This window comes from Plecotus auritus (assembly GCF_963455305.1).
Source record: "Plecotus auritus genome assembly, chromosome: 6".
Classification (NCBI taxonomy): Eukaryota; Metazoa; Chordata; class Mammalia; order Chiroptera; family Vespertilionidae; genus Plecotus; species Plecotus auritus.
In genome coordinates this window covers 142,176,374-142,195,396 of record NC_137773.1, presented here as the reverse complement: position 1 = coordinate 142,195,396, position 19,023 = coordinate 142,176,374, and the positions used below count along the sequence as shown (strand labels likewise).

Genomic DNA, 19,023 nt, shown 5'->3' with positions numbered 1-19,023 from the left:
TCTTCTCCAAAATAGAGATTGTGTCATATTCATGTTTGTATTCCCAGTGCCTAGTACAGTGTTTGGCACATGAAAGATGCCTAATAAGTATTTTCTAAAAGAATGGAAGCCCCATTGATCAACCTATGAGCTCCTAAATGGGCAATCACTCCTTTTACCTAACTACTGCAGAAGGGAACTAAGTAATATTGAGCATATGCAGGTGAATCCCTTGACAAATATTTTTTATTGAGAAAGATGAGCTATAATTGCTTTTCCATCATCACTCCCTTTAATCTTACCAAATCTTGTTAATTCTTGAACTTAAATGTTTCTCAAACCCATTTACTTGTCCTCATCCCCATCACCTCAATCCTAGTCCAAGACACCTTTATTTCTTAACTCCACAGCTATGGTAGCCTCTCACCTGGTCTGCCCATTTCTCCTTTTGCCTTCCTTCCATCCATTCCCTATGCTGCAGCTAGGATAGTCCATTCATTCCACTCCCTGCTAAAAGTCCTTGAATGTTTGTTCTATTGCCCTTAAAAACCAAAAAGCCCTGAAGTCCCTCACATCAATTCTGCAGAGAAGCATCCTCTGCCCTCTTGAGACTGAGTTGGGACCCCTGTTGTATGCTTCCATGGCTCTCTGTACACCTCCTTTAAAAACTCCTAATAGAACTCTAATTGTTTCTTTTTAAAAAATATATGTTTTTATTGATTTTAGACAGACAGAGAGGGAGAGGGACAGAGAGATAGAAACATCAATGAGAGAGAAACATCAATTGGCTGCCTCCTGCACAGCTCCCTGCAAGGCCCTACTGGGGATTGGGCCTGCAACCTGGACATGTGCCCTGACTGGGAATTGCACCAGTGACCTCTTGGTTCATGGGTTGATGCACAACCCCTGAGCCACACTGACCAGTCTCTGTTTCTTAAATGTTCCTTTTCCCAACTAGATTCAGTTTCTAACTCACTGGAACCATATTATTCTTTCAAAGGTTTTTTTATTGATTGATTTTAGAGAGAGAGAGAAAAAGAGAGAGACATAAATTTTGTCATTCCACTTATTTATGCATTCATTGGTTGCTTCTTGCATGTGCCCTGACCAGGGATCAAACCCGAAATCTTGGCATATCAAGACAATGCTTTAACCAACTGAGCTACCTGACCAGGGCAGACCACATCATCCTTATTCACCAACATATCCTGAGCACCTATTCAATGAATACACATATAAGAGACTTAATGAATACTGTACATGTCTGCATGAATGATTTCCACACCGCACTAAAGGGGTGCCATGCCCAGTGATTGAAGGGAAGTGGCACAGAATTGCTTCTAAATTGCAGAATCAGAGCAAAGATTAAACATCCCTGTGATTTACTTCAGAATGACTTTTAGATGGGGAGCTCCTGATGGTCTGAAGAATAAGTTAAAAAGCATTGTCATTTTGCTGTCTGTGGCCGGCAGTTAATCAAGCCCCAGTGGGGCCTGATTCCCATGCAGGGAATAAACAAGGTGACATCATGGTCACACACTCCCGAGGGATTGCGCAAGTTGTTGGCTCTGCTTGCTGGTTGGAAGAGTCTGTCCTTTTTGTCTGGGCTGCTAATCATCTTTGATTCTATAGGTCTCCAGGGATGAGTGAAACACTTCAGTGTGCCAGTTCCTTTGCCTCCATGTGACCCTCAGGATCTAGCCTGCCCTTCTGAGGTGGTGGCCTCCACTACAACCCCAGAGTTCCAGGAGAATAGCACTTACTGGTTTTCAAACCCTGAATATACTCAGAATCTCTCCTCACTTTATTTTCAACATAACAGCAAACAGCCCTCTAGCACAGGGGTGGAGAACCTTTTTTCTGCCAGGAGCCATTTGGATATTTATAACATCATTCACGGGCCATACAAAATTATCAACTTAAAAACTAGCCTGCTATATTTGGTCAAACATTTAATTAACTCACCCCTAATGCCTTGGCAGGGCTAGACCAAATGATTTTATGTGCCTCATATGGCCCATGGGCCTGATGTTCCCCATCCTGCTCTAGCACATCAAGGTTTCTAAAACTTCCCTACGTGTTCTCTTTCTCTTTTGATCATGGATCTTATGCTTATTGAAGAAAGAAGATAGATTGATGACTAACATTTCCCAACATATATATACAAACAGATTCGGCTTTAAGCGATCTGGGCAAGTTATTTAGCCTCTTTATGCTTCAATTCTTTTCTGTAAAATAGCAATTAACAATAGTAACTACTTCATAGGATGTTGGCAGAGGTTAATTAATACATGTACAGAGTTATAATAGTTCCCGGCAAATAGGTAACCACTAAGTGTTAACTACTACTATCACATGTATTTTTCATGAAAGGAAATGTCGTCTATTTGAAAATACATGGGCTTTGGAATCTGGGAGACCAGATTTCTATCTTGGCTCTATCAATTACTGGCTGTGTGACTTCAAGAAAGTTATTTTACTTCTCAAAATCTTGATTTGGGCATATATAGGAGAGTGATTAATACCACTGACCCCCAAGAGTCATTGTGAATGTTAACCGAGAGACTACACTACATGGAAAGCACCTAGTGAAGGCCAGGCCCAGAGTAGCCATCCAGTAAGTGATAGCTTCTGCCTGTTACTCTGCATGGAAAATGCATCACTCCCAATACATAATAAATGAGAATTGCACTCAAGTTAACCAGTAAAGAGAGGTCTAGGAAGAAGGGAAAGGCAATGCTAACAGATACTGTTGTAGCATCCCACAGTGGCTGTTCAATGACTGTAGAATTAGAACAACACTTATTGAGTATCTCAAGAGTAAAAAAGAGAGCTAACGTTTATTGGGTATCTACTATGTGCCAGACACTTTAAATAAGTCCACTTAATCCTCAAAGACATGAAAAAAGCGACCATCAGTCTACTATACTGATAATAAGAGAGACAAAGTGGTTGCAAAGGTGTCACAGTAAAACTGGAGTTTTCTAATCCAGGACTGTGTGATGCCCAAACATGGCTTTTCTCCCTATTATGTAATATTTAAACATCTAATGCTTGTCATAAAGATGAATAGACAGTAGCCAGGAGATGGGCAGGAGAAGATGTTTTATGGGGTGAAATCATTGCAGGTAGTATTGGAGAATCATGAGTGAGGAGACACTTACAGGAGGGCAACAGTCCATTCCAGATAAGGTAAGAGAGAAGGTGGGAGAGGTGTATGGGTGGAGGGTCTTTTGCAGCACAGTGACCCCTAAATAGTGAGGGGAGGGGTACATCATAAGCAGCCTTAGTGTTGGCCATCAAGTACACATCAGTCACAGGGACACATGAACAGGCCCTTCTCTCGCGTTCCAGGTGAATGTTCTCACCTGACAGTATCCAGAGTGCTCAGAGTACTCACAGGCCATTCTCGTCTGACCACCCCGCCCTCCTGAGCAAGTGAGACTGTGTCCTCTGACCACTGTGCTGTCCTCTCACAGTTCCTGGGAAACAAAACTTCATCGCCCCCCAGCTCCTCAATCCCCTTAGTCCTTTTCCATTCCTTCCCCCTCCCAAGAGCCCACTCTTCCTAGTTTCTTCTTGGATCCATTGGGAGAGAGCAAAGGCTCAGAGCTATAATTCATATGGGGGAGGCATGCACAATTTCCAGACTTTTCACAAAACAGTGATGGTGGCCCTCTGCATATCTCCTAGGTGTTATTATGCTGAGTCTCATCTCTTTCTGTATCTGAATCCCATTCTCAGGGCTTCCTTTTGTTATCTCAGTTTAGGCATCTGCCAAGGCCAGGAAGGAGGGTGGGGCTGGGGAGGTTGTGAATTCAGTCTTTCCCAGGTTCATCTGGGGCAGTCTTACAGTTAAGCAAGTTCACTGGTGGTAAGGGCCAGAACAGCACATTTGAGGGGATGGGGACTGGGGTGGGGAGGATTAGGGCGCTATTGCAGCTATCCATGGAGGAGCTATGGTCATCTGCTTTAGGAGTGCCATCTGGATTAAGCAGGACAGTGAGGAAACGAGAGATTTAGGAATATTTAGGAGGTTTTTTAAAAAATTGATCATTAATTGGCTGAAGGATGTGAGAGAGAGGGAGAGACTCAATGATGCCCTGGTTTCTAGGTTGGATGTCTGGGTAGCAGGTAGTGTTATTAACTGAGCTGGAAAGACTGGGGGGTGGGGAGCTTTGCACAAATGTGAGGAGACTATGGGATGGGTGGTTGGAGGGTGCAGCCTGTGTTTGATACATGAGGACCAGGAAAAAGGTCTCGATTGCCAACTGAGGGCAATCACAATTCCCCCAAGGTTTCTGCGGCTGCCTCTCCACTCGCTGCAACCCCTCCACCGCCCCTCCACTCTGGCAGCTTCTTTGCCAGAATCCTCCAACTCTCCTTTATTAAAAAAAAAAATCCGCTGCATAGGATCACCGGCATGCCCCACCATGTCAGACATGGCTGTGGACACCAGCTCCAAGATCGCCACCAAGGCCTTAAAGGAGAAGGAAGTTGTGGAGAAGGCAGAGAATGGAAGAGATGCACCTGTGAATGGGAACACTAATGAGAAACATGGGGAGCAGGAGGCTGACAATGAGGTAGATGAAGAAGGAGGGAAGGAGGAGGAGGAAGATGAAGGTGATGGTGAGGAAGAGGATGGAGATGAAGATGAGGCTGAGGCAGCTACAGGCAAACGGGCAGCTGAAGATGATGAGGATGACGATGTTGACACCAAGAAGCAGAAGACCGATGGCGATGACTAGACAGCAAAAAAATGAAAAGTTAAAGGCCTCCGTGACCTATTCACCCTCCACGTCCCGTCTCAGAATCTAAACGTGGTCACCGAGTAGAGACTCCCGCTCGCCTGCCCACCCACCCACCTCGGGCAGCGCCACCTGCAGGTGACACGCCCTCACCACACCCAACCAAAACCACACATGAATTTGCAACAGGGGAGGAAAAAAGAACCACAGCTTCCAAGGCCCTGCTTTTTTTCTTAAAAGTACTTTAAAAAGGAAAATTCGTTTGTATTTCTTATTTACATTTTATATTTTTTGTACATATTGTTAGGGGTCAGCCATTTTTCATGATCTTGGGATGACCAAACCAGCCTTTGGAGCATTCTCTGTCCAACTTCTGACTTTACTTGTGGTGTGACCATGTTCATTATAATCTCAAAGGAAAAAAAAAACTTGTAAAAAAAAAAAAAGCAAAAACAACAACAACAAAAAACAATCTTATTCCGAGCATTCCAGTAACTTTTGGTGTATGTACTTAGCTGTACTATAAGTAGTTGGTTTGTATGAGATGGTTAAAAAGGCCAAAGATAAAAAGGTTTCTTTTTTTCCCTTTTTTTTGTCTATGAAGTTGCTGTTTATTTTTATTTTTTTGGCTTGTTTGATGTATGCATGAAACAACGTTGTCCAACAATAAACGGGAATTTTATTTTGCTGAGTTGTTCTAACAAAAATATATATATATATTCCCCCAGGTAGAACGATAACAAGAAGCTAGGGAGAGAGGCTGGGAGAACAGCAACACTTAAGGGGCAGGTGAAGAAAAGGAAGCCCACACACAATAAAAAACCAGAGACAAACAAGAATATGAGGAGAATGTGGGGCTTTCCATTGCATTGGGAAAGAAATCTGAACTCCCTACTGCTACCCACAGGGCCCAGCGTGGTCTGGCCCTGCCTACTTAATTTCCTCTTTTCCTGCTTCACTCAGATCAGACACATAATCTTCCTCTTTCCTCAGGTGCACCACGTACATTCCTGTTGTAGGAGGTTCACCACCTTCTAGGGCAGCCATTTAAAAATTTTTTTTTGTTGATCCTCACCCGACTTTTAGAGAGAGTGGAAGGGAGGGAACAGGGAAGGGAGAGGGACCAGGGAGAGAGAGAAACATTGATGTGAGAGAGACACATTCATTGGTTGCCTCACACACGCACTCCGACCTGGGCCAGAGATGGAACCTGCAACCCAGGTACATGCCCTTGACTGAGGATCAGGCCCGTGACTCTTACACAGGGCCGACACGCTAACCTCTGAGCCACACCGGCCAGGGCAGCCATTTCTTTTTAAATATATATTTTTAAATTAAATTCAGAGTGGGAGGAAGAAGAAGGGAGAAGTAGAAACATCAATGATGAGGGAAATCATTGATTGGTTGCCTCCTGCACACCCCACACTGGGATTGAGCCGAAACCCAGGCATGTACCCTGACTGGGAATCAAACCCTGACCTCCTGGTTCATTGATCTGTCGCTCAATCACTGAACCACACCAGCCAGGTAAGGGCAGCCATTTTTTTTTTTTAATATATTTTATTGATATTTCAGAGAGAGGAAGGGAGAGGGATAGAGAGCTAGAAACATCGATGAGAGAGAAACATCGATCAGCTGCCTCCTGCACATCCCCTACTGGGAATGTGCCCGCAACCAAGGTACATGCCCTTGACCGGAATCGAACCTGGGACCCTTGAGTCCGCAGGCCGACGCTCTATACACTGAGCCAAACCGGTTTCGGCAGGGCAGCCATTTTTTAAAACCACTTGATTGAGGTATGCTTAGCATGTAAAAAGCTGCACAAATTTAATGGATACAACTTGATGAGTTTGGGGCTAAGTCCACACCTGTGAAATCATCACCACCTTCAAGGCCATGAATGTATCTATCACCTCTCAAAGTTGCCTCTGTCTCAATAATAATTTCCTTTATTGTTATTTTTGTGTGTGGTAAGACTTAACATAAGATCTATCCTTTAAATTAGGAAATTTTAAGTAGGCGATACAATATTGTTAGCTGTAGGCATTATGCTTGTTGTATAGTAGATCTCCAAAAAGTATGCATCTTGCATAACTAAAACTTTGGACCCTTTCCCTAACCAGTTTGGCTCAGTGGATAGAGCGTTGGCCTGTGGACTGAAAGGTCCCAGGTTCGATTCTGGTCAAGGGCATGTACCTTGGTTGCAGGCACATCCCCAGTGGGGGGTGTGCAGGAGGCAGCTGATCGATGTTTCTCTCTCATCGATGTTTCTAGCTCTCTATACCTCTCCCTTCCTCTCTGTAAAAAATCAATAAAAAATATTTAAAAAAACACTTTGGACCCTTAACCATCACCTCCCCAACTCCTTCTCCCCCCACCCTACCTCCAGCCCCTGGCAACCACCATTCTATGCTCTCCTTCTATGAGTCTGACTACTTTAGATTACTCATATGATGGAATCACACATAACCTATGATCACTAGTCTTAATAACAAAAGTCTGTTCTTGCCATCTTTAGAAGGCATCATGATTTCAAGCTACTATGGGTATGAATGAACACTCCCTTTTGCTTCATATGTGATCGGTGTACATCTGTTTTAGATTGTACATTGTGTGTGTGTGTGTTTACACTTTGATTCATGGTAACTTCTCTGTGATGGAATTGATTTACATTGAACACAACTATAAATAAAAAGAAAGAAATTGCTGAAAGAGGAAAAATCTGCTAGCAGATTCTGATGAAGTGTAATGACAATGGACTGACTTGTCTATGTCTTACCTATGTAGGTCAGAGTTGCACAGAATTCAGGGACTCTCCTGGGGAGACCCTAATCATTGTAAAACAAAGGGAACAGGCTTTGGTGGCTGGGATCCAAATTCTATATTTATAGAAATATAGGATTCCAGTTTCCAGGTTTGCAGTCAAAACACTTTGGAGACAGATTTTGGTTTAAGTCCTAGTTTCACCATTTATTGACTGTGTGACAAGAAATGTGTTTAAGAAATCTTTGCTCAACTGTAAACATGAATGCAATAAAATCTACTTCCTCAGGTGCTGAGGGTCAAATGATAATACCTGTATGACCATGCCAAGCAGCACACCCTCCAGGCTCTCACTGTGGTAGCAAAATGATTGCCACGAGCTCAAGTCTCACGCTCTCTATCATACCATTTAGATGACCCGTCCGATAGCTCCCACAGGAGAGAAAGCTTGCAAAAATGTCATTTTCTGTTTCTTTTTTTCTCTATCACTTTGTTGCTGCATGTAAAAGTGCAAAACACATAAATAACATTATCATGAGACATTCTAATTTCTTTGAGGCTGAAGAGTGGGATTCTAGTGTTTGAAATGTAAATACTGAGTAGGCGCATTTTTTAATTTCATTGAAGTCTAATTTAGGTCTATTTAAAGTGTACAGCTCAAGGACTTTTGACAAATGTATACAGTTATGTAACCACCAATCAAGATTAAGCTATTTCCACCATTCTAGAAAGTTCTCTTATGCCTCTTTGAAGTCAATCCTTTCAAAGTACCATCCCAGGTAACCACTGAACTTACTTCTAGCACCAAAGATTGGATTTATCTTTTCTAGAATTTCCTATAGATGAAATCATACAATATGTAGTCTTTTGTATCTTTTTTTTTTTCAGCATAATGTTTTTGAGATTTATTCATGTCATCGCATGTATCAGTTCATTCCTTTTATTGGCAAGTAATATTTAGTAGTATTTCATTGTATGACTATATCACAATTTATTTATCTGTTGATGGACACTTACTTTGTTTATAGTTTTTTTTTTTTAATTTCTTTATTGGTTAAGGTACTACATATTTGTCCTCATCCCCCCATTACCTTCCCACCCCCCCACTCTTACCCTCACCCCCCTGTTGTCTGTGTCCACCAGTTAGGCTTATATGTTTATAGTTTTTGATTATTATAAATAAAGCTGTTCTGACATTTGTTTACAAATGTTTTTGAAATATTTCATTTCTGTTGGGTATGTATCTAGCTGTAAAATTGCAGAGTCACATAATAAGCATATGTTTAAATTTTTAAATATTTATTTAAAAAGTGCCTAACAAGCCCTAGCTGGTTTGGCTCAGTGGACAGGGCATCGTCCTGTGGACTGAAGGGTCCCAGGTTCGATTCCAGTCAAGGGCACATGCCTGGGTTGTGGGCTCGATTCCCAGTGTGGGGTGTGCAGGAGGCAGCCAATCAATGATTCTCTCTCATCATTGATGTATCTCTCCCTTTCCCTTCCTCTCTGAAATCAATAAAAAAAAAATTTTTTTTAAAGTGCCTAACAGTTTCTGTTATAAGAGTTCTGATTGCTTCACGTCTTTGCCAACACTTGATATTGCTTTAGCCATTTTAGTGGATGTGAAGTGCCAACTCATGTTGTTGCCACAACTCATTGTACTTATCAAAGAACAATGTGGCAACTCATTGTTCTGATCAAAGATAAAGACAAGCGATTATTTGAATATTAATTTAGCATATACTAAGGACAGTAGAAATGTGACTGGGGATATTGGGTTTACAGTTCCTAGAGGGAGATAGAGAAGTCAATAAATAGGCAGTGTTCTCTTTATGATGAGTGCCATAAAAGGGAAGCACAGGATGTTTGTCTACTATATTTTGGAAACTGAGTCATTTTGGAGACCTGAAGCATTAAGTATAAGGAATAGGCTAGAAATGATGCTGGAGAGGGAGATTGCTTAGAGTTGTAAGTTGCAAACAACAGAATCCACTGAAGCTTATTTTAGCAGAAAATACATTTGTAAAAGAATATGAGGTAGTTCACATTTCCAAGAGGGCCAGAGAGTGGGGTTTGGAAGCCATGGTACCAGAAACAATGCCCAAACCCATAGCACTTTCAGCAAAGACCCCATTGCCACCACCCTGCTGATATGGTCCCTAGAGTTCACTAGCTGCAGAGACAGACACCCAAACCTCCATTCTGGCTGCCCCCTACCAAAGCTGGGTTTTTTTTTTTTCTGCTCTCATTTTTGTCTTAAAATGGATTCTCTGGAGAGCCTGCTTCCTCACACAGCTCACTTCTGAGCAGAATCTTACATAGTTGTGTGTGATAGATCATGAGCTTCCCAGTTCAAGTTGGGAAAGTGAGTTTTTCTGGCCTCTCTCTTCAGTAGGCAGGACTCATGAGGGAGGGAACACCCCAATAATAGAAAGGATACAAAAAGCAGGGGGAATGTTTACACAAAAAGTTGTATAAGAATGTTCATAGCCCCAAACCGGAAATAGTCCAGATGACCTTCAACAGGCAAATGGTCCATCCATACCATGGAGTATTACTCAGCAATAAAAGGAATAGATTATTGATACACACAATAACTTGGATGGATCTCCAGGGAATTGTGCCAAGTGAAATAAGCCAGTCCCCAAAGATTGCATACTATGTTATTCCATTTATATAACATTTTGAAATTACAAAATTTTAGAAGTGGAGAATGAATTGGTCCTTGCCAAGGGTTAGGGACAGGGAGAGGGCACAGTGGGAAGGAGGTGAGAATGATTATAAAGACAGCCATAATGTTCTATATCTTGACTGTGGATGTGGATACATGGACCTACATACACAATAAGATGTTATAGAACAAAACACACACGCACACATATACATAAGTGAGTACAAATAAAACTGGGAACTCTGAATAAGATTGGTGGATTGTATCAATGTCAATATCCTATTTCCGATATTGTACTATAGTTTTGTAAGATGTTAGCATTGGAGGAAACTGGGCAATAGGTATATGGGATCTCTCCTTATTATTTATTTCAATGATGTGTGAATCTACATATCACTATAAAAAATAAAAAAGCAGTGGAAAGCCAGAAAATACTAAAAATTTGGGATTTTAAGAGCTGTGGGGAACTATAGAGGAATTTTAAGCAGGAGTGACACATGTCTTCATTTAGCACCGGTTTTCTGTCCAGTGGTAGGATAATATTATTCTGGTTTAAGTTACAACTGTGACATTTTAATTTAAAATACAATTTAAAAGATCTGTGTGTTTTTTGTTTTGTTTTGTTTTTTTTAAAAAAACAACCTGATGTAGTTTCCCAGAGTTTCCAGGAAGGCAATTTTAGGGCCAATATATGAGCTCTGATTCCTTCAGCAGAAATAATGAGGATTTGGTCTTTCATTTCTTCCACATGCATTTATTAAGCATCTGCTATGGGTCAGGCACCATGCCAGGTACTATAGATTCTGGTACTATAGAATGAGACAGTCCTGACTTTGGAGAAACAGCTGTGGTTCTAATAAGAATGGGATCTATTTGAGTATCATGTAACCTGAAGACTGGGGACAAAGTCCAGAGTTGGTGCAATGGCCTTACAATGTCACCAATATCCCAGGCTCCTACTATCTTTTTGTTCCCTCGTCCTTAGCCCATGTCTCCCATCCTCAAGCTTACCTCGTGGTTGCAAGGTGGACACTGCAGCTCAGATTGAAGAATAAGGAAGGGAGAGCAGCAGGGACCTGCCAGCTGAATCAGCAAGCTCCCCCACTCCCCAGGGAGATGCATTCATCAGCTTCCGTTTGCATTTCTTTAACCATTCCTGTCTGCTAGGGAGCTGGGAATTTGGGATTCTCTTGTTGGGACAAGGAGAAAATGGATAATGGTTGGTAACTAGCAGTCTCAAACACACAGATTTTGTAATCCAGAGCGAAAGGTAAGTATGTAGCTAGTTAGTAACTACCTGTGTGTGTAATGGAAGTATGACATAAAGGCTGCAGAGCCACAAATCAGAGAAGGCTCACAGAGAAGAGACCTTCTGAAGAAATGCCTGTCATGTTTAAGACAGAATAGTCTAAATGGTGTTGTTTGGAATGTAAGGTATTTTCAGGAGTGTCCGGAGAAGAGCCTAGGCTTGGACCAGAACAGGAAGAGCCTCGAATGCTGTGCTCGGGAGTTTGGACTTGGACCTATAAAGCAGTAGTTCTCAAACTTTGCATGTGGGGCTTGTTAAAATGCAGGTTGTGTCCCTCCCTCTCCATCCTCTGCTAGAGTTTCTGATGGAGGATGTCTGGGATGGGCCCTGAGAATTTGCTTGTGCCTTTCTAACAAGTCCCTGCTGATCAGGGGACCCCATTTGGAGAACCACAGGTATAAGGAATAGAGTTTTCAAGTAGGGGAATAATGTGATCTTTTTTCTTTTTCTTTTTGGAAGGAATCAGCCTGGGGACTGAGTGATCTCTTGCAGAGTGTAAATCTCTCAAAAACAGCAGCTCCCTGTGAGCACAGCGCTAAATTGTAGGCAGCTGCCTCCAGGGGCATCATACAGCTCAGCACAGATAGTATTAAAAGCAAAGGACTAGGTGTTGTGAGGATCTGGGTCCAGTTTTGTCTCTATGACCAGCTGGTTATATGAACTGGGACACATGTTAACCAATCTGAATGCCAATTAGGACGTCAGTAACAATATTTAGTACCATTTATTAAGTAGCAACACAATTATCTTGTTTAATACAACTGTCCTAAAAGTCGGGTATTATTGTTGCAATTTACAGGTCAGAAAATTAAGACTCAGGGAGATAAAGTAACTTGCTCAAGATCCCCAGACTATTAAAGGGTGGAGTTAGGATTCAAAACCAGGATTCTTTTTTTAACTCCAAAGCTCATGTCATGATTTCTGAAACCAGTGTTTACAAATGTATTTTTAGGAATTTATAAGGTTTCTATGAGAATTTTTAAAATTGAATATTACTCATTTTAATATTTTAAAAATTCATTTAAGCAAGTATTGGGTACTCTGGATGACACTGCTAGCTGATTTCAGACCCTGCATATAATTTGTGTTTACCATGAGATTGGAGCCAAGTAGAAGAATTTTAATTGTCCACGCCCAAAGACAAAAAAAATCAGTAGTCTTCATTTGTGAATGATGTGCCCTTGCAAAGTAAAGAGCAAATGACTTCAAGACAAGCTGTATAAATGGAGTATCCACTATGGTTTTAATGGAGAAAAGAGGTAGAAAAGTTAAGTCATGAAGTGGCCTATGGTAGTTAAAAATAAACAAACATATGGACCCATATCAGTCAGTTCCATATTCACATTACTAATAGCTATGTAGTTTCATGAATATATGCCATATTAAGTTAATGCTGTTAATTTCAACATTGCTGATTTTGTGGCACTGCTTGGATTTAGCTTGCAAATGTGTTTGTGTTTTATAGTTACTTAAAGCTGCAAGCCTCTAAGGAGTTTATACCTAGTTTTATGGTGTACTTATTTGAGTTACATGATGACAAAAATAATGTAAGTCAACTCTGTTCATGAATGGGGGTCTCAAATTACTTACGATTAAGCCAGGCTTCTGGGTTATAGTCAACAGAAATGGTCTCTGGTTAATATGAGCAGAAATGGAGTTGATTAGATGGGTGTTGGGTGGCTGAAGAACAGAGAGGAAGGCTAGAGGACTAGACTCAGGAAGTGGTCAGGAGCTAGGGAGGCTGGCCAGGGCTGCCCCCCGAGCTGTTTGTAGTGGAAGAAGCTGTGACTGAATTCACTATTTGGGTCCAGGCACTGCCAGCCCAGGACTCTTGCTGCTGCCCCCAACAAGCCTTCAAATCGCTCTCTCAAGAGAGAAGATTGCAGGTAGAACATCTAGTTGGCTGAGCCTAGGTCTTTTGCCAACCTTCAGGTGCCCAGCCAGATAGGAAGGACCTCTAGAAGCTGGGGAGCCAAAACCCAGATGATGCCCACTATACATCCTTCAGAGGAAAGCTGAATAATTCCAGGGATGTCAGCAGTAAGTAAAACAATCTCATGAGCACCTGGCCACATGTTTACAGTTATTGATGGCAGCGTTTAATGAGGTCCCACCGTGATCAAGATCAGCAATAAAAGGCCCAGCGTCCACCACTGGTATTTTTGTCCCGTGGTCCTCACAACAGGTCAGGAAGGAACCATGAAAAGTAATTTAATAGAGAAACCATGTCTTCCTTGGGGGAAAAAAGTTATTTTTCTTTCAACCAGCTTCTTTGGATGTTATAAAAACAAGCTAATAAAAGTCTTTGGCTCAGTTTTTGGAGTTGAAATTCAGAAAACATAGTTGTTGTTTTTTTTTATCATAGCAGGATTTTTGTGTTCCCCTCCTCCTGGGCTAATCACACAACTGGTTTTGCTCAGAGCTTGAAGGATGGGAAGCGTTTGACCAGGTCTCGGATGGCGCTCGCTAAAAATGCTTCCCTGCAGTGCTTCACATGTGGCTGCAATTAGCTGTGAAGAAAACCTGCTGCACAAGGAAAAATTGTACACTCTGTGCTGCCTATTATGAAACTGTTACCCTTTCTTACTTTGGTCACAAGTCCTCCACTTTAAAGGTGTTTCACTTTGGGAACTGCACAGGAAGTTCTTGATTGTCCATTGCTTTCTTTGCAAAGATTTGAGTACAGGGAAATAGGTTTGATTTTCTTCCTCTTTGTCCAGTTACGTGAAGAAGTTGAGGGGAAAATAAACCTGCTCTGGCTACGGCGTGATTTGCCCACTTCCCACCTCTCTGACCTCAACCCCTACCATTCTTCCCCATTCCCACCCCACCTCATGCACACTGGCCTCCTGGCTGGTTTTGGGACACGCCAGGTTCTCTTATGTTTCTGGGTCTTTGCACTTACCTGGCACATCCTTCCCCCATATAGACACACTAGAGGCCCGGGGCATGAAAATTCATGCACTGGAGGGGGGGGTCCCTCAGCCCGGCCTGCCCCCTCTCACAGTCTGGGAGCCTTCAGGGGCAGGAGGTGACCCGGTGATCAGGGGAAGGCGACGTTTCCATCACACCTCTGCTGCTGCCACTGCCAGCAGTGCAAGCCTCGGCCGGTGCTGGGCCACTGGGAAGCCAACATCCAAGGCTTGCCTGTGCCTCGGGCCGGCCCTTGGTGGCTGGGGGCTGAGGGCGGGTTCGGCCGCACTGGGCACCTGCCTAAAAGGACTGTGGGACTCCGGGGGCAGGCGCAAGGAGCGACCAGACCTGCCCTGCCACCCTCCCCCCCGGTGGGGCTTAAAGGACTGGGGGACTCTGGTGGGGCTGAGGAGACTGAGCGCTGCCATCTTGTGGCTATTCATCATTCTCTGTTGTTCTCTAGGAAAACTGACACACTGTATACTTACTTCTTTATTATCTAACTTCACCTACTAGAATGCAATCTTCATGAGGCAAAGACGAGGTCTTCTTCCTTGCTAATCACATTTGCCCAACACATTGTAGACACTCAGTAAATTGTGTTGAACAGGTGAATGCATGTACTAGTAACAGCTATCATTTCATGAATAATAGAATTACAAACATTATCCTATATAATAAAAGCCTAATATGCTAAGTGTCCAGTCATCCAGTTGGCCGTTCAACCAATCAAAGTGTAATATGCTAATGATATGCTAAGGCTGCTCAACTGCTTGCTATGACGTGCACTACCACCAGGGGGCAGACACTCCGACCTGTAGGTTAGCTTGCTGTTGGGGTCTGGCTGATCGGGACTGAGCGAGATGGGCCAGACATGCCCTGGAGCCCTCCCGTGGTTCCTCCCTGGCTGGCCAACCTGGTGGTCAGTGGCTCAGCCACAAGCCGGGCTGATGGCTGGCGCACGCAGTGGCCCACCTCTGTGACAGTGCTAAGGATGTCCAACTGATGGCGTAGGACTGCTCCCAGTTGGACATCCCCTGAGGGTCCCCAGACTGCGAGAGGGCACCGGGCTGCTAGTCTCTAATAAAGCAGTAAAGTTAAGTTGATGAAGTTAATGCATTGAGGGTCAAAGGCAATGAGGGGCCCATACCACGATATGAGGAGGTGTTAGGATCAGAAGCCACTGGGTAAAGGAGAAATGCAACATTTAAATCTTTAGTCTTACCTCTCCTCTGCAGGCCTGGCTCATATACCCAACTGCCTTTTTAACATTTCCTTTTGGATGTCTCATAGGCAGCTCATACAATGTGTCCAAAATGGAACTTTTGATTATCCCTGTTCCCAGTATAAATCTTCTTCTCCCCCAACTTCCTGTTTCAGTTAATGACCACCTTCTGCCTTTGTTCAGGCCAAAGCCAAAGAGTCATGCCGGGTGTCTCACTTTCCTTCAACCCCTATGTGTAATCCATCAGAAAGTTTGCCAACTCTACCATGACAGAAATGGCCAGTTGAACACAAAGATCTATGTTCCCTTTCCATAGTGCAGGATTGTTGATGGGAATTGGCTGCCCACATGTAGACTAGATTTCCTAGCTCCCCATCATTCAAGTGAAACCATGTGACTAGTTCTCATCAATGGAATATAAGTGGAAGTGCCACAACCAGGCCCAAGTGCTAAGAACCATGTGTGTCTTTTTCATGCTCTCTGTCTCCATCTGTTTGCTGGGTGAAGAGGATCCTGCAAAAGATTCTAAGGTCTCAGAGGGTTGGTAGAGTCACAAGATGGAAGGAGCTTGGGTCCCTGAGTTACCACGTGGAGGAGAGCCACTTGCTCTTTTAGAATACCTGTTTGAACTTTGTTGTTGTTATTGTTAATCCTCACCCAAGGATATATATTTTTTCACATTGGTTTTTTAGAGAGTGGAAAGGAAGGGGAGAAACACAGAGAGAGAAACATCAATGTGAGAGAGACACATTAATTAGTTGCCTCCTGCATACACCCGACCAGAGCCTCGGATCAAGCCTGCAACCGAGGTATGTGCCCTTGACGGAACTGAACCCACAACCTTCAATCCTCAGGCCAATGCTCTAATCACTGAGAAAAACTGGCAAGGGCCCTGTTTGGACTTTACGTGAAAAACAAATTTTGGGGGTTACCTGTTATAGTAGTTAGCATTACCTTAACTAGTTTATTTATCTACAAAATAGATCTCAAACCTGTCCTCTTGTCTTCATTACCCTCTTATTCTATTTTGAACCACCATCTTCTCTCATCTGAAAGATTGTAAAGGTCTCCTAATTTAACTCCCTGCTGCTATAGACTGAATGTCTGTGTCCCCTGAAAATTCATATGTTGAAACCTAATCCCCAATGTGATGGTATTTGGAGGTGTGGCCTTTGGGAAGTGATTAGTTCATGAGAGCAGACCCCTTATGAATGCGATTAGTGCTCTTATAAGAGGCAACAAAGAGCGCTCCTGCCCCTTCCACCATGTGAGAATCTAAGAACCAAGAAGCCAGTCCTCACCAGATGCAAATATACTTTTTAAAGTACTTAATACTTTTAAAAACCCTGAATATTTTTGTTTTTTAAATTCAGTTAGGACTTTTCTTTCCCCCCTTTCAGTTTTTATTGAGATATAATTGACAGGCAGCACTGTATAAGTTTAAGGTGTTGAGCATAATGGTTGGACTTACATATATTGTGTAATGACTACCACAGTAAATTTAGTTAATATCCATTATCTCATATAGATAAGAAAAAAGAGAAAAAAATTGTGATGAAACTTTTAGGATTTCCTCTTGAAACAACTTTCACATATACCATTAGCAATGTTAGCTATAGTTCTCATGTTGTACATTACATTCCTAGTGCTCACTTATTTTATAACTGGACATTACCTTCTGGCCACTTTCACCCAGTTCTCTCTCTTCTCACTTTTCACCTCTGGTAACCACAAATCTGATCTCTTTTTCTATAAATTTAGCTTCTTTTTTTTCTATTTTAGATTCCACATATATGTGAGATTATACAGTATATGTCTTTCCATGTACATATTTGCTTTACAAACATGTTTCTAAGTAGACATCATCCCCAATGTATAGTTGAGAAAATGGGAGTTTGGAAACTGTCCAAGTTTGTGCCCAGGGTCATGCAGCCAGAAAATGGTGGGACCAAGGTTGGAACTCTGGTCTGTCTGATGCTGAAGTCTCACTAATACTCATATGCCAAGGGCTTCTCCATCCTGTGACAAACAATTTCAAAAATGATGTTGGAACCCCAGTAAATTCCAATTCCACATGGTAGCCCACAGGAATTGGATACAGAATTGCAGTGTTGGTCTATGAGAGTAGATTCAATGATTTATTAGAGATACTCAAAGGGGTCTTTGCTGGGTGGACTTAGTGGTATTTTAAAAAGATTGTTGAATGGGGCGCTAGGCCAGCTGATTTAAATCCTGGTTTGGCACTATTAAGTAGTTGCACTAAGGCAAATGTTCTGCCCTCTGTGAGCCCCCACTTCCTCATCTGTGGGTGGAGTCATCCATGTGTTCCTCACAGGGTCACAATGAATTAAGTGAGAATGCTCAGCATCGGGCCTTGCCCATGGTTGGCACCCAGTGATGTTGATCTCCTTCCTTCCTTCCTTGTTTACTTTCGTCCTGCCTATATATAGCACATGTTTGTAAGAGCTGAATGCAAAAGAAGAAATTGGAGCAAAGAGAGACGTGGCGATCTCAGTTCGAAGAATTTGTCTCTGAGGTGTTGTTTCTTGAGTGAATCCACATTCAGAAGAAAAACACATGCTCATTTTTGTTAAGTTCAGCAACTCAAACCATTCTGTCTGAGAACTAGCTAGTTAACTCTGGCCAACTTCTGGCTGGCCTTGAATCCAGCATCTGCAACATTCTTTTCTGCGGAAAATTGCTCCTATTATCTCCCGCCCCAGCCCACTGAAATTTGTCTCTGAGAAAAAAAATATCTTGCCAAGCTGAATTGTTCTTATATATTTGAAGGAAAATTCCTTGTGTGAGGACAAATCCAATCTTTATGTCAGTGTTACATATCACTCAGAGATCCGAGGTCTGAGTAATTGTTCTGGCCATAAATCTGGTCTTGCTTAAGGGGACTCACTCAGAGCCATGCTGTGAAAAAAGCTGATGTTCAGTAAAATGCTCACCACTATTCCTTGACAGGTTTCAAATGGTACCTCCCCAAGCCTTGGAACATCGCCCTCAAGCACAGCTCTTCATCAAATTCCACACGTGGATGGTTTAGGTTACTACCACGCACAATGGCCCCATCACTGGACTCTGTCCAGCTGGGTGAAGGGTAAAATCCATGTTGGGTCATGGTGGAGGTCATGCTCACTTTTGGGCTCTGAGACAGTTGCCAGGAAAAGAAGGAAGGGAATTGATTGTCTGGCATTGTTAGATGCTTCCATATACATCTACCTAGAAATTTTGCAAATGCTTTAACCATTCATAGCTCTATTATTTACCACGTTCCGATCCTGTGACCATATCTCTGAAATCTGACAGTAGAGGACTTGGCAAGCCAGGTCAGGTTTGAATTCTGACCACCTGAATTAGAATGATAGGCCAACCAGGGCAGTGTTTGTTCACTGCTGTATCCCAGTGCCTA

General features: G+C 42.6%; 2 protein-coding genes across 2 annotated transcripts in view; both read left to right on the top strand.

Annotated features, from left to right (window-relative positions):
- Positions 1-19,023, top strand: part of TAMM41 (TAM41 mitochondrial translocator assembly and maintenance homolog) — a 243,100-nt gene that overhangs the window by 63,873 nt on the left and 160,204 nt on the right. The window lies entirely within an intron of this gene.
- Positions 4,413-4,727, top strand: LOC308250783 (prothymosin alpha-like; the record flags this gene model as incomplete). Its single annotated transcript, XM_080673492.1, has 1 exon — positions 4,413-4,727. The coding sequence occupies one exon, from the start codon at positions 4,413-4,415 to the stop codon at positions 4,725-4,727; it is 315 nt and encodes a 104-aa protein (XP_080529618.1).